We start from the raw sequence: 13,950 nt of genomic DNA, 5'->3' as shown, positions 1-13,950 counted from the left end.
CCTGGCCCAAAGCAGTATAGTGCAGGCCATAACCTTGAAATTACATCAATTATTTCGCAATTCCCTTAGAAAAAATTCATTAGACTGCACTCAATCCGCCATCGAGGTTGAGCACACAGTTATTGGCATATTCGTTTTGCGCTAGGAAGACAGCCGCATCGGCCACTTCACTCGGTTTGCCGAATCGATGAAGGGGAATGCTATCGTTTAGCCTACCCACTTCCCCGGAAGTGAAATCTAGACATACAGATCAGCGATGTGTACCATGGATAAGAAAAAACTCGTAAAGATGTACCTGCGATCATAGGGGTCTCGATATACCCCGGAAGAATGGCATTGGATCGAATAACAACATCCTTCAATGAGGCCGATGCCTCAACCGCTAGCGACCGGGTCAATCCCAGAAGACCAGCCTTTGATGCAGCATATGGCACAGCGCCCGTTCCTGACTTAAGGGCCAGCAGCGACGAGATGTTGATAATACACCTCGAAGAAGGCTTCTTCTCTCCTTCTGCTGCATTCCGGTTGCGCACACGGCTGCGGATTGCGGCACGCATCAATGCTCGCGAGGTCAGTATGGCACCTTCAAGATTTGTGCGCAGTATCTTCGAGATATCCTCTAGCTCTGACCGCGGGAGGATATTTGTGACAGAGATTCCTGCGGCGTTGACAAGGATATCCACATTAGTCTGTGCTGTTGATTAGCTTCTATATGGACGAGAAAGAATAATTCTCAATATGACGCTTACCATTTGCTTTTCAAGTTCACGCATCCATGTACCGGCTTCTGCGACATCTCCAACGAGTAGTTGCACTTTATCTGAGGAGCGGAGATTCGTGGCTGCTGCTTCTAGACGCTCCCGGGACCTGCCGACGAGAATGATTGAGGATGCTCCTTCTTGAAGAAATCTCTCTGCAATGGCAAAGCCAATACCTGATGTTCCACCTGTTATCATACATGTTCGACCAGAGAGTCGATTTGCAGGCTGGAAAGTAACTGGGGCATCATTGCTGGACTGAGCTGAAGATAGAAATCGGATGCTTCCTTTTGTGCTGGCTGTGCCCGGGATGTGAGGTTTGATATTGTTGATTTGCCTTGTGTAATATGCCAGATTCACAGAGCTTCTTAAACGATTCCAGAGTGTGGTGCTGTTCATCTTGACAAAGTGTATGGGAACACGAACAACCTAATGATAAAAGCAGACGCGCTCATCGTTATCGTCTTATCTGTTATCTGTTATCGTTGGAACGCACGGGCCACTAGACAAATGTATCTGGATTCTCAAGCTCTACCTCCGTCATCTATTTTACATGCGCCTCCCCACCATGGAATCCTCTACTGAACACGAGTATGTGACTCTGGTATCATGCGATGGCTTTGAGTTCATTCTACCCCGCAGCTCCGCTTGCATTTCGGGTACAATCCGGCGCATGTTAGACCCTTCGAGTGTGTCAAGCCATGTCCATGACGCCGAAACACCCGCTAATCTTCCTCTGCGTTATAGGCAAATTCTCAGAGGCTATCACCGGTCGCTGTATACTTGAAAATCTGAGGTTCGTCCGTGATCACATGTCACGCACTCCACCAATAGTTGTTCCATGTCAATAACCACTCTCTCATGCAGCGGGGTCGTCCTTGAGAAAGTCTGCGAATATTTTCTATACAACGAGAAACACAAGGACCAGGCCAATGTGACTGATATGGATATCCCCGCAGAGCTGTGCTTAGAGCTCTTGATGGCAGCCGATTACTTGGACACTTAAGTGACCATATGTTGAGATGTAAGTTGTATTTGCCCTTTCATCCTTACTAAGGTACTAGAACTGACGGAAGGCATTTGACAGTGCTTAGATTTTTTTTGCATTTTACAATGATTTATGAGGCAATGAGAAGAGCGAGACAATAATTCCGGCGATATGCTTCCAAGGAGTTATGGGCCGTATGGGAAACACTGCACCAGGCGTTTTTGGTACAGCATATAAAATTACTGCTCGAACACACATAGTAATTCGAATGATTACTTTTTCTACGAACCTGGCGCGCATGGTTCGATAACACTGAGCCATTCAAGCATCAAAACATTCGAGCCTGCTACGCTCCGTGGCCGAATGGTCTAAAATGGATGGCAGATCAAATACTCCCGCCTTTTTTGCCTTCAGTTTCTTTGTGACTATGGAAACTGGATTTCGATGTATGTGGCTTTGGGATTTGCGGGATACATCTTTTAATGTTCATGAAGCTAGATTTTGATCAGTGTTGATCGATTAATGAAACACAGTTTGATCTGGGCCAACCAAACCTCCGCAGGATTCATACCGATTCTTAGATATATTACTTCAGTGAGCATCATATTATAGCACTTGATGGCTCATATTATCCTTCTCAACTTGTTCATCGACAGCCGAGGTAAGAAAACCTGATGGACGAATTTCATGGCTTGTCCCATCTGCTGACTCATCCGGAGGAGGTGCCCGGCTTGAAGGAAGCGGCGACCCCAACACTTTCTTCCCCTCTTGATCGGTTTGCAGTCAGCAGGAGCTATGCTCGCTATGGTTTTGGATGTGGCATCGAATTCTTCCCATTATTCCGATTCTATCGCACGGCCAACTTGTTGATTGCGAGCGTCGCGTGGGGGTTTCCCCATAGCGTTCCGACTTCCCCGGATCTTGTTGATAGTGATTACTGATAGGGGGGACTCCTTGACACCAGCCCATCATGTCTGGTGCTTTAGGCCCAGCATCGATGCCGAGCACTTCTCCAGCTTCAGTGGCTCAGGCGATCAACTCGACCATTTCCCAGACTACTGGACATACCCTCCTTCCCTCGCCACGCGAACTACTCTCTCTTCCTCTCCGCGCTCTTCATCATGCCGAAACCTTCGCTTTCAGCACGGTTCCACGACACATCGCCCGAATGGCTGGGATTGAGGATATGAGCTTGAACTTGTGGCCAACTGCTGCGCCAGTGGCTGGACAGGGTATTGCAGATGAGGCCATGAACGCTGCCGCGGAGATTGCGGCCGGCGCCCCCGAGGTGGTCGAACAGGTGGAAAATTGGTACCTTGCAGAGGTCACGTCGACGATGCGGAAGGTCGGTGGCTTCTTCGGGTATCTAACAAGCATCTGGTCGTTCGCATGCTTGGTGGAGGTAAGCGCGGCATCTCTACACCTTCACAGGGCTACCACTAAGAACTGCAACAGGCCTTGATCCTGAATAGAATCACGATATACGCATCCACGCGGCGGCACCTTCAACTGGGATGGCAGAGACGTCTCGCATTGCGCATTATTCCTATCGTCCTTTTCCTTTCGCAATTATTGACATTGACACGCGGAATTCGATGCCAAACATCTCCCGACTTTGCGACAATGCGATATGGCAGGCCACGGAAACCATTGGTATTTGACTACGCGACTGGTGGAGGATCTTTGCATTGGTTTGCGTCAAGTCTCTTACCATGGGAATCAGATGAGCAGGCCTGCAGTGCTGTAAGGATGGCACAAACCGCCAACGCTCCGGCTATTCCATATGGATCCTTTGCACTCCTATGGCCAGTTTTTATCGTCTTATGCCTAAGCCACTTTGTGGAAACCCTTTCTTGCGCATTGCAAGGGCGTCCTGTCATGACTGAGACAGGGATGTCGATCTTCGAGCACTCTCTTGCCTTTGCTGAAGCAGAATCTATGATCAGTAAATCTATTGGTCTTGGCATGTTTGGCCTTGCGAAACATAATCCTCTTACTCAAGGCGGCAGTGGAGATAACACGGCATCGCCCCTTCAGCTTCTGTCAAGAGCACAAGTGCTGGAGCGCATGAATGTCACTCCGGAGCTTTTACTTATTGTGTTGATATCTTGCTGCAACAGTCTGACATCGCATATCCTGGAAGTCTTTGGTAAGCAAAGCCGATACCGTCTTGCAAATACTGCCTTTTGGGGGGCTTGCTTCATGGCTGCAATGTGCTGGGGATTGGAGGCGGGTCCTCCAGTAAGTCTCGACACAGGTGTGCTCAAGTTCCCAACGGTCTGCATCGTTGGGTTTATTCCTCATCTGCTCGTTTTATTTGGGGTTATCATATGTGTGGCAATCTACGGGTTGGCCCTGACTATTACCGCTTTCTCGTTGTCTCCTGAAGATAACCACACCCTCTCTCTCCGAGAGAGATTTATGATGGCGAATGAAAACATGCAGGGAGCAACCCAGATTCGTAACATTCGTTTCAACAGGCATGAAGACTTCTACACCACTCTGCTACGTGTTGGCTACGTGGCGTTAACAGCCGCGAGCGAAGCTGTGTTCTTGAACGAAGGCAAGGCAGTGATCGCGAGACAAATGACTTGGCTTGAACAGGACCGTTTGGCTGAGATCGAAGCCTCCCGAAAACGCAATTCTTCAAGTGGGAACTGGGAAAGCCACAACATGGGAACCACGCCTTTTGACCCTGCCAGGTTCGCTAGTTTTGAGTTGCCCGATGATGCTTCAGTCTGGGAAAGCGGATATGGCCGGGAGAAGAAGATCGAGAAGCCTAGAAATGGTTCACGGACGACACAATCTCAAGCTGAACTAGGTGGCGTGGGTGCTGTTCGGTCTTCTGTCCGACTTTGGCATGGTATCTCTTTCTTCCGCGCCATATTCTGGCTTATCGTGCGTTGGATTGCTTGTGCTTTTAGCAGAGTGCTTGACAGGCTCGGTATCCATGCTCGGCCACAATGGTTGAAACGATTGGCCGGATCCCGGAATAAACGAAAGTCTGCGAAAACCCCTTCGTCAGAATTGCTGGACTTTTGGATTCTTACCGATGAAGGAGTGCTTCAGCTTCCTGAGAACCATGATTTCGACGTCGAACTGGAAATGAGAAAGCAGGAGAGTTCTGGAAGACAACACTGGGAACTTCCTGATGAGAGCCGACTGGAGGATAAGATGTATGGCTGGTGGAAGGCTGGTGGATCTTGGGGCAATCAAGATCACACCCCTGATTATAGACCTCCGGTGATCGAGGATGACCTAACAAGTGTCATCTCGTTTTCTACCAATGCCTCAGAGTCCGAATGGGAAGATTACCCATCGGATGGTCGCCGCACCCCCACTCAATCCAACCCAAATCCTGGCTTCTCTCGCGAGACTTCACCGTTGCAAGATTCTCATATGGATTTGGATACATTTGCTCGTCTCCTTGATCCTCGTGACCGAGAGAGCAGAGAGGAAGCCCGTATCCTTGCAGCCCATCTCACTCCTGGACAAGGAAATCGCATTATGACTCGTAGCCAGTATCAGAAGCAGGTAGAACGGGATAGATCTCGGGTCCTGCTTTCTTCCCGTGTACATCATGTCGGCTCCAAGTCGACCATTGAAAGGCGCAAACCAAACCCCGAGGAAGAAACCGAGATGCTTGAACAACTGATCATCTCTCGGCGCTCTGAAACTGCTCCTACCTCTGACGCCCATAGTTGGGAGGAAGGCGCCATGGGCTTGGGCCCTAACGGCCCTCCTTGTGTAGTATGTCAAACGAGCCCTCGGTCCATCATTACCTGGCCATGTCGTTGCCTTTGCATCTGCGAAGACTGCCGGGTTAGCCTAGCAATGAACAATTTCGGTAGCTGTGTTACTTGTCGTCAGGAAGTCGGTGGTTTCATGCGGCTATGGGTTCCGTGATGGTCACGCATCGAGTAATTGCATTCTTCTATTTATTGTTTTATGACTACATTTTGGATTTGGTTGTCTATGCTCCTACTTCAGTTACCTAGAATATAATATTAAGACACATTTACCCATTTCGCACTTGTCAAATCTTGTAAAGAGCATAAGACGAAATGGATTCCATTGTCTTTTAATGAATTTTTTTTCGACTTGAGATGCTGGTGAGTGAAATATAGAGAACAATGTTTGATGACGGTAGGGTCATCTTGAATCATGATCCAAGCTGTTTCATTACACCGGGTATAGCGGAGTGGCTCTTTTAATACTTGGTACTAATACTTGATTTAGAGCAGGCCAATAATTCTGAAGCATTAATCATGATTGACTTAAGTGTTCACCGTAAAGTATACTCGAAACGGAACATAGATGATGACTTAAGGCAGAAAGGCTGGAATATGGGTGTGAACAGGAAGAATAACGAAAACAATAAATCCATGGAGTAGAGATACTCAAGCCTGTGGCTTTACGAGAGGCCTATACACAGCCTCCCACATCTGTGCCCGGATCCATTCTCTAAGCTCAGTATCCTCAGACGGAATCCCTTCTTCCTGTGCAAGATCTTCGCTAACTGAGCATTTGATCACAGCAGCCGCTATATCCACACTTATCTCTCGCACATCTTCTACATCAGGTAAGAGAGGCCGGTTCGGGTCCTCCAATGCCGGAGAGCGTGCCTTAAGTGCTTCCGCTGCTGCAACAAGCATCTTTTTCGAAACAAGTCGGCTGCGTGAAAGAACCGCACCAAGTCCAATACCAGGGAAACAAGTGGAATTGTTGCATTCCGCAATATCATATTTCACGCCACCAAACTCCACTGGTGGGAAAGGGCTGCCTGTTGCAACTAGTGCTCGGCCGTCTGTCCATTCGTAGATGTCCTTTGGCTGGGCTTCGTGAAGGCGAGTCGGGTTGCTCAAAGGAAAGATGATTGGTCGTTCCACGTGCTTGGCCATTTCTCGGATTATTTCTTCCGTAAATGCCTTTGGTTTCGTGGATGTGCCGATCAGTACGTGGGGTTTGACGTTTTGAATAACTGATAGCAGGTCATTATCTTTCCCTTCTGGCCACTCAGTATCCTCTCGGGCAAATGGTGTCTGAGCCGGAGTCAATTTCTCCGCCATGGACTTCAAAAGAAGGCCTGGTTTATCGAGACACCTAAAGAGGTTCGTGTCAGTTCTTCCCAAGCTTCATGCGGAATACTGCACATACCAAATTTGCTTCGAAGCCTCGGTCTTGGGCTTGTGAGTCTCTGTCGCAATGGTATCCGCGATCTGATCTGCGATTCCTGTTCCAGCTGTACCCGAGCCAAATATCACCACGCGGACATCCTCCATCTGGACTTGGCTGACATGTAAAGCCGCCATCATGGCAGCCAGAGTCACACATCCAGTACCTTGAATATCGTCATTGAAGCAGGGAATTTGTGACTGATATTTATCCAGAATTCTTTTCGCATTGGAAAGTCCAAAGTCCTCACTATTTGCTTTCAGCATGGTTCAACCGACGAGAATGAATAAGCATTGAGTTTACTCACAAGTGAATGTAGGCTTTGGGGAAACGCTTCCGAGCACTCTGGACGAAGCGATCCACGAAATCATCATACTCCTTGCCCCGAATTCGGTGCTGACGGAGTCCCAAGTACAACTCATCTTTCAGCAAGCCTTCGTTCTAGAAAAGGCATCAGCAAAGTGTCGATACTCCCATTATATTACCATTTCTTACGTCCGTTCCACAGTCGAGAACCACTGGAAGTTGTCGTGCAGGATGAATACCAGCACAGAGAGTAGTGATCGCAAGTTTGGCCACAGATATGAGAATTCCACCAACACCTTGGTCTCCGATTCCTAGAATCTGCGGCTCTTAGTCCTGGGTGCTCTCAGTGGCAGAAGTCAACAGGCACGTACCTCCTCTCCATCGCTGACGACAATATAATCGATATCCTCCTCATTTCCAAACCGTGATAAGTGGCTGTCAATAGAGTGCTGATTGCGGATGTTGAGGAAGCATCCCTCGGGCTTCCTGAACAGTCGCGAATAGTTTTCGATGGCATCACCCTCAGTGGGAGTGTAGATGATACTAAACATTTCCTTGAGATGGGTTTGCAATAGCTAATCGAGAGTGTCAGTTTTCGCATCTAGAGCAAATGGCCTAGATGGCAGCGCTTTCTCATTGGGGAGTACATACCTTGAAGTACAGCACTTCGTTCTGTGCCTTCATGCTAGCCATGAACGTGTTCTTGGCGAGGTCATCGCCTCGGCTGCTATATTGCTGGTATGCGCGCTGCACTTGCTCATCGAGAGTTTGGACATTGGGCGGTAGTAGTCCATGCAATTTGAAAAGATCCCTCTCTTCGTTGGGAAATGACGTTCCCTTGTTGAAACGCGAGCTTTGTAGCAGCGTGTTGCCCTGCAGAACCATTCAGCATCGTGCCGAGGCATCTCAAGGGTGAGAATTCACTAACCTCGTATGGGCATTGCAGTGGTCGATTAATCGAGCGAGGTAGCCTGCTAAGTCTGCTGGCAGTAGACATGATGTGATCGGTGAGGTTTCTAGGTTGTTGCGTGATGCGCATTAGGGTAGATGCGGGGCAAGTAATTAATCCCCCGCGGTCTGTGTGTTACCAGCTTGATGATTATATCGCTGAGACTGCTGATCTATTATACGATCGCACGGCCTGATACCAAACCGAAGGGGTGAATATAATCTGGTTTCAGTATTTGTGATGTCATGTTCCGGTGGAGTCGTCCGGTTTTCAGAGTTTCCGATCCGATGGTTACCCGTATACCCAAACCTGGAATGTTGCTATTTGCAACCTTTTTTGAGACTAATTAAATTGCTTGTGCAATTGCAAGAAAGCGACACTGTTTTTGCTTCAGATAAAAGCCTTGATACGTACAAAATAGTATCTTGAGGATGGGAGCCAATAAACTGTAAATTTCAATCGCTAACTTTATGCACCGCACTAATGGTCGTTCCAAGGTTGGGCTTAATGGATTATGTTTTCTTACTACAATTCCTTAAAAATCTTTCTGCCATTCTCGCAATTGCAACAACCTAAGTGCAATGTTGCGTGAAACTCGTGACCTTTGCAGGACCTGGCTGTAGGGGATAACGCCTGAGCAGACTGGCTTCGTCGCTGAAGGATTATTGAGTGCCAGTATTCTACAGCAACTGGATTGGCAAGGCGAATTTGGCAGAAGAATATGGAGTACGAACTCTATTGACCAGATATACCATATAATACCCGCCAACCATCTTTTTTTCTGGTACTACCTACCCTCTTTGACAGTGACGAGGTCGCTGGAAAACAAAAATATCATACACTTGCATGTGCCCTGCAGTCCTCATGCACAAGCGGCTCCTCGCATCTCTGCATCCGCCACCGATTCGTCGCCTCTAACGCTCCCGGCAGCCCTTGGAATAACCAACCCCACTTCCTCAGAAATCCTTCCGACATTTCCCACCCCGTAATATCCCAGGGCGGTGACCATGCAATGATGCCGCGTCGCTTGATCTCGTCGTCTGGATAGCCTTCGTATAGCCCGCCAATACAGTCAGCCCACAGCTCGTCCTCATCAAATGTGCCAGCGGCCTGAATCAGGCGGTCTCGTCCCTCAGGACACGGGAACAGGTCAATCCAGTCGCCGTGCGGCACCCTTTGTTGAAGGGCGGTGGGCAGAAGCGCTGAAGGGAGTAGTTCAGGCTTGGTAGGGTAAGGGATGACGTGAATAACTTCTTTATCACAGTCGAGCGGCGTGACGAGGATACCCGAAATTAAGGTGCGGTTGACGGCCAGAGCGCGGAGGGCGTTATATTGGAGGAGCGTAATGAGATGATCCGGACAGAGGGGGAAGAGGATTTGACATTGCTCTTTCTTACGCTGATTGGGTAGCAAGGGATTTCTCGAATTGTATAGTTGTTTGATACGGGATGCTGGGACTATGCAGATTGATTGCTGAGCAATGTCCCAGCATTCCACTGGCTCATCTGATTGAACCAGGGTCCCGGCCGTGCCACTGGGTGCTTCTGCCTTCCTTGCTAGAGCTTTGCGTTTTCCTACCAGAATGTTAGCTTCAATAACTGGGTGCGTTTTGATTGGGCTCATGTTGTATCTTGATTTGGAAGAAAGAGGAAACAAGGCCTTACGGTATGCCCTTGTGCTTAGTCTTGTCTGTGCTCGACGGCGTGCGGCGGCATCCTTGACTCCAGTCCAATCGTCCTGTCTACCTGTCGCCTATACGGTGTGAACAAGTCATTGTCTTTTGGTGGACGTAGCTGGCCTGGTACGTACCTCGGCTAGTTGTGGCATCGGCGCGATTTGGATGCATATTGCAGTTGATTTTGGAGGCTGAAACGTACTAGTCATGATTCTAGCGGGCGATAATATTGCTGTGATTCTGGGATTGCAGAAAAATGATGCAAGTTTCTTCGGGACGGCCAAGACGATTTATGCAGCCTGCTCACAATGACGAGTCTGACACTCGGAAAAGGAGCAATTGATATACATAATTTGCAACTGGGCGCAGGCAATGAGGGGTCTGGATCACGGGATACCATTGGTGGCTAGTACAGTATCTGACTTGAACGGGCTTAGCGTCATGCGACTTGCTCACACTGGCGGGTCCGGGCTCCAGTATAATCGAAATCCTCTGTAATTGATGAACACAACCTTATGATCTACCTAGAGCGGCCAGTTTTGAAAGTTGTTGGAAATTCAGAAGTCAGACGCAGCAGTTGGCTCACTTATTCACCCCACACCTCCCTCCTTGGTTCATAGTCCATGCAGCTTGCTCACAATTCCTGATGCTTGAAATAAAATTCAATGAAAGAGATCATCTTCTAAAATTGGTCATTATCTACAAGAGATATATAAATATCGTAGCAACTCTTCATTTGCGATGCATCTCGTCGTATCATAAAAAGAACAAAACTCGACTCAACACCTTGCATTATTTGCTCCGTAGTATCACACTTTCATCAGCTGTTTTAAGTGCTCACTTTGAACATGGATTTCAATCCCGATACTCTCCCAGACCTCAAGGACAAAGTCTTCATAGTCACAGGGGGGAATTCCGGCATGTAAGTCTGCCCTATACTCTCTTACCTCGAAGTCCAAGTCGCCGATCTGACCAATGCAGAGGCTATTATACCGTAGCTCACCTAGCGGAGCATGGTGCTCATGTTTACCTATGCGCTCGGTCCACTAAGAAGGGCACAGAAGCCATCACCAACATTAAGAGAATGCACCCTTTAGCCAACATCGACCTTCTACAAATGGACCTCATGGACCTTGCCAGCGTCGTTGCGGCGGCTAAGCACTTTCTGGCCATTGAAACAGCCCTTCACGGCCTGGTCAACAACGCAGGCATCATGGCGACGCCCTTCCAAATGACCAAAGATGGTCACGAAGCTCAATGGCAAACCAATTACCTCGCGCACTGGGTTTTGACAGAGCACCTCCTCCCTCAACTGCTGCGGACCGCCAAATCACTTCCTCCCGGCAGCGTGCGAATCGTCAATCTCACCTCGTCAGGTCACCTAGGCGCACCAAAAGGGGGAATAAACTTCAAGGACCTATCGCTCAAGGATAGTAGCCCTTGGCTGCGGTATGGACAAAGCAAACTTGCGAACATTCTGCACATCACAATGCTACACAAAAGATACGGCCCAGGCTCTCTTAGTGCAGGGAACTTTGAGGGCGAGATCTGGGTCTCATCCGTACATCCAGGTCTGGTTGAAACAAACCTTGCGACGACGGTAGGGCAGTCGGGGTCAGGCATGGTGAGCATTTTCTCGGTGCTACGCATGTTCGGATTCATGTGGCCTGCTGATAAAGGGTCGTGGACCAGTTTATTCTGTGTAGCTAGTAAGGATATGAGGGCAGAGCAGAGTGGCGCGTATCTCGAAATCTTCCGGCGGTTTGGTGAGCCAAGGTGGCAGAGCGCTGCGGCAAAGGATGGAAAGCTCGCACAGAGATTAGAGGAGTACACTAGGGAGGCGATGAGTGATGAAGGGTGGACTCTGTAATAGCTTGAAGTAATTTCTAACTGTTTCCATTATATTACTGGGCCCCGGGGAGTTTTTCATTCCCGTCCTTATATGTCCTTCTCCGTCCTCGCACTCTTCCCACTCCGAAAGGAAAATGCGCTAAACCGCCTAGGTCTCATATCTTGTGGCTCAGTCCTTTCTTTACCACGTAAAATGGACGTCCCAAAAACCATGGGATGCTTTGTCTTCTGATATAGCCACCAGCATAACATTACCAGCAATGTCAGAGGAATGGTAATGGCGGCCCAAATAAGCCACACCTTTTCTTGAATCGCTCCTCCGAATACACCAGCACCAACGAGCGTGCCAGCAAACGTACCCGGTAAAAAGACCATAGTCAGAGCGGCAATCGCATTCATAGATGTTGAGTCTTGCTTCATGCTGTGCGAGATTTGAATATTATTCGCCGCATCCTGCTGTGTCACGAGATTGTAGACCAGAGACATCGTGCTGTCTTTGCGTTGCTTGTAGTTCAGAAACCAAATCTTTTGCTTCTCCATTGAGGCGATAACATAGGATATCGAATCCTCCACTCGCTGTAGGATGAAGGGATTGGAACGCGGAAGCGAGGTGATGAGGCGGTAGTGGACATCGCGGATAGCTGTGGCTGTGATTATGGCCACATCCGCATTTGCAATATGCGAGTCTGCATTTTTTGAGATGATCTGGAGTTGTTTAGTAAGCTCCCCGAGCTTTGCTCGATCGCTAGTCTCGAGGCCAGCGAGGTGGTCATCGACTTTGTTGATTTGTGTCCACATGAATCGCTGGAATCTCTTGACGTGGTATTTTGAAGCTTCAAAGGAGAGATTGGATAGAATGACATGTATATCGAAGGGGTCGTCCATAAAGACAGCGGTCTTCTGGGTATCTGAGGCGGTGTTGAGTGCAATATTTAGAAGAGAATGGAGTGTCTTGATGGACGTATCAGACTCCTTGTGTGAAATGATGTACGTTGTCAAGTCGCGTCTAACATCATACCGCATGTAAACTGACGTGGGAGATCCTTGGACGTGGAGATTCCAGCGAGGGTGTTGGCAGAACAAATCTACATCCCAGTCAGTACTTATCTCTAATCTGTGAGGTGTTTTCTGACCGCAAGCCACCAAGCTCCCATTATGGTCTGCTTCCATGTGCTTCTGAGGTGCCCAGTAATCAGGTCTGCCAATCAGGTTGAGGAGAAAGGCTGGGTTGATCTTCAAGGTCTTCATAAGATCATTTGCATTCTCCCGGGTTATCAAAGCCCGCGACCCAAATGAAGTCCCTTCGGCGGGTACCAGAGGCACGAAACTAGACCGATCCGAGTCAGAATTATATCGCAGCTGCAGAGTGCGTAACTCACAAAACTAGCATTTTGCGTCCTTTTGAGGAGTTGGATTGCTGAAGAATGTCAGCGTAAATCCTGAAAATGGCCTCACAAAACACACATACTTGCAGAAGATTGCCCATGTCCTTCTGGTCTAATGTTTGCCAATCTTTCGGAGATTAGAGTCATTCAATTGCGTTCATGAGACGTGTTTACATACCTCCACCTTGTGAGTCGACCTGGAGACATTTTATACGGGTTTCCGAGGAAAAATTACCTCCATTCTGCAGATGGTGGTTGTACTGAACGGCGTCAAAAACCTGTTGAAGAGAGTGGAGATTTCCTAATGGATAGTGGTTGATGTCAACTTCAAAATCAAATTCTAGTTCATTGACGCCGAGATCGGATTTTTGGGCATGTCGGTCGACGTCGTTCTGTGATCTTGAGTTCGGGCGTGGTTCAACGGCAGCATTTACAAGGGAAGCCTCGAGTCGTGAAAACTTGGACAGATCCCCCGTTTCTGCACGACTAAGAGGATCCTGAGACATGGTATCGAATATCCTCTTTGGATCTCGCGAGAAACATGCGCTGTTCCACTATTTCAAGGTTGGCAATGTCTTGCCTAAATATGAGCTTGGGGTTGGATCCAGGTCTGAGTTTGTGTCAGACAGCAAACAGGTTCTTCATAACACTTAATTTTGGATCGAGGTGTAGGAGATGAGATTGAGCATTTCAGTTGGCGTTGTTGCCACCTGCAGCATCCTCCAGGGCTTCGTAAAGGAGCCTCATCCTGGCAGACTGGAGCAAATGAACAATGGAGTCTCGGGTGCTGATCCGTATCCAATACAAGTGGCGGCCATTTTGGCGCGATAACACGAGATGTGGGAAAGTTTGATTTGTTCGTT

At 48.4% G+C, this 13,950-nt stretch overlaps 7 protein-coding genes across 7 annotated transcripts; 3 read left to right on the top strand and 4 right to left on the bottom strand.

The window, feature by feature from the left end:
* Positions 1 to 79: 79 nt before the first annotated feature.
* Positions 80 to 1,157, bottom strand: N7484_004160 (SDR family NAD(P)-dependent oxidoreductase; the record flags this gene model as incomplete). Its single annotated transcript, XM_057114580.1, has 3 exons — positions 80 to 237; positions 296 to 689; positions 750 to 1,157. 3 exons carry the CDS (start codon positions 1,155 to 1,157, stop codon positions 80 to 82), a joined length of 960 nt encoding a protein of 319 aa, XP_056974720.1.
* Positions 1,158 to 1,326: 169 nt separating this feature from the next.
* Positions 1,327 to 1,764, top strand: N7484_004159 (elongin C; the record flags this gene model as incomplete). Its single annotated transcript, XM_057114579.1, has 3 exons — positions 1,327 to 1,447; positions 1,506 to 1,554; positions 1,626 to 1,764. The coding sequence occupies 3 exons, from the start codon at positions 1,327 to 1,329 to the stop codon at positions 1,762 to 1,764; spliced, it is 309 nt and encodes a 102-aa protein (XP_056974719.1).
* Positions 1,765 to 2,716: 952 nt separating this feature from the next.
* Positions 2,717 to 5,652, top strand: N7484_004158 (putative ubiquitin-protein ligase (Asi3); the record flags this gene model as incomplete). The annotated part of the gene is made up of 2 exons (XM_057114578.1): positions 2,717 to 3,148; positions 3,202 to 5,652. 2 exons carry the CDS (start codon positions 2,717 to 2,719, stop codon positions 5,650 to 5,652), a joined length of 2,883 nt encoding a protein of 960 aa, XP_056974718.1.
* A 494-nt stretch (positions 5,653 to 6,146) lies between these two features.
* N7484_004157 (NAD-dependent malic enzyme) lies at positions 6,147 to 8,224 on the bottom strand (the record flags this gene model as incomplete). The annotated part of the gene is made up of 7 exons (XM_057114577.1): positions 6,147 to 6,849; positions 6,904 to 7,170; positions 7,229 to 7,362; positions 7,417 to 7,545; positions 7,599 to 7,802; positions 7,879 to 8,100; positions 8,156 to 8,224. The coding sequence occupies 7 exons, from the start codon at positions 8,222 to 8,224 to the stop codon at positions 6,147 to 6,149; spliced, it is 1,728 nt and encodes a 575-aa protein (XP_056974717.1).
* Positions 8,225 to 9,010: 786 nt separating this feature from the next.
* On the bottom strand, positions 9,011 to 10,022 carry N7484_004156 (DUF3425 domain-containing protein; the record flags this gene model as incomplete). Its single annotated transcript, XM_057114576.1, has 3 exons — positions 9,011 to 9,750; positions 9,841 to 9,921; positions 9,986 to 10,022. 3 exons carry the CDS (start codon positions 10,020 to 10,022, stop codon positions 9,011 to 9,013), a joined length of 858 nt encoding a protein of 285 aa, XP_056974716.1.
* A 677-nt stretch (positions 10,023 to 10,699) lies between these two features.
* Positions 10,700 to 11,721, top strand: N7484_004155 (uncharacterized protein; the record flags this gene model as incomplete). Its single annotated transcript, XM_057114575.1, has 2 exons — positions 10,700 to 10,773; positions 10,833 to 11,721. The coding sequence occupies 2 exons, from the start codon at positions 10,700 to 10,702 to the stop codon at positions 11,719 to 11,721; spliced, it is 963 nt and encodes a 320-aa protein (XP_056974715.1).
* Positions 11,722 to 11,789: 68 nt separating this feature from the next.
* N7484_004154 (uncharacterized protein) lies at positions 11,790 to 13,593 on the bottom strand (the record flags this gene model as incomplete). The annotated part of the gene is made up of 5 exons (XM_057114574.1): positions 11,790 to 12,787; positions 12,836 to 13,029; positions 13,082 to 13,119; positions 13,171 to 13,214; positions 13,266 to 13,593. 5 exons carry the CDS (start codon positions 13,591 to 13,593, stop codon positions 11,790 to 11,792), a joined length of 1,602 nt encoding a protein of 533 aa, XP_056974714.1.
* Between the last annotated feature and the right edge of the window lie 357 nt (positions 13,594 to 13,950).

The sequence above is a fragment of the Penicillium longicatenatum genome (assembly GCF_028827895.1).
Source record: "Penicillium longicatenatum strain IBT 33135 chromosome Unknown contig_2_segment0_segment0, whole genome shotgun sequence".
NCBI lineage: Eukaryota > Fungi > Ascomycota > Eurotiomycetes > Eurotiales > Aspergillaceae > Penicillium > Penicillium longicatenatum.
Note: the sequence above shows the minus strand (reverse complement) of the source record. Positions and strands in the feature narration are given on the sequence as shown.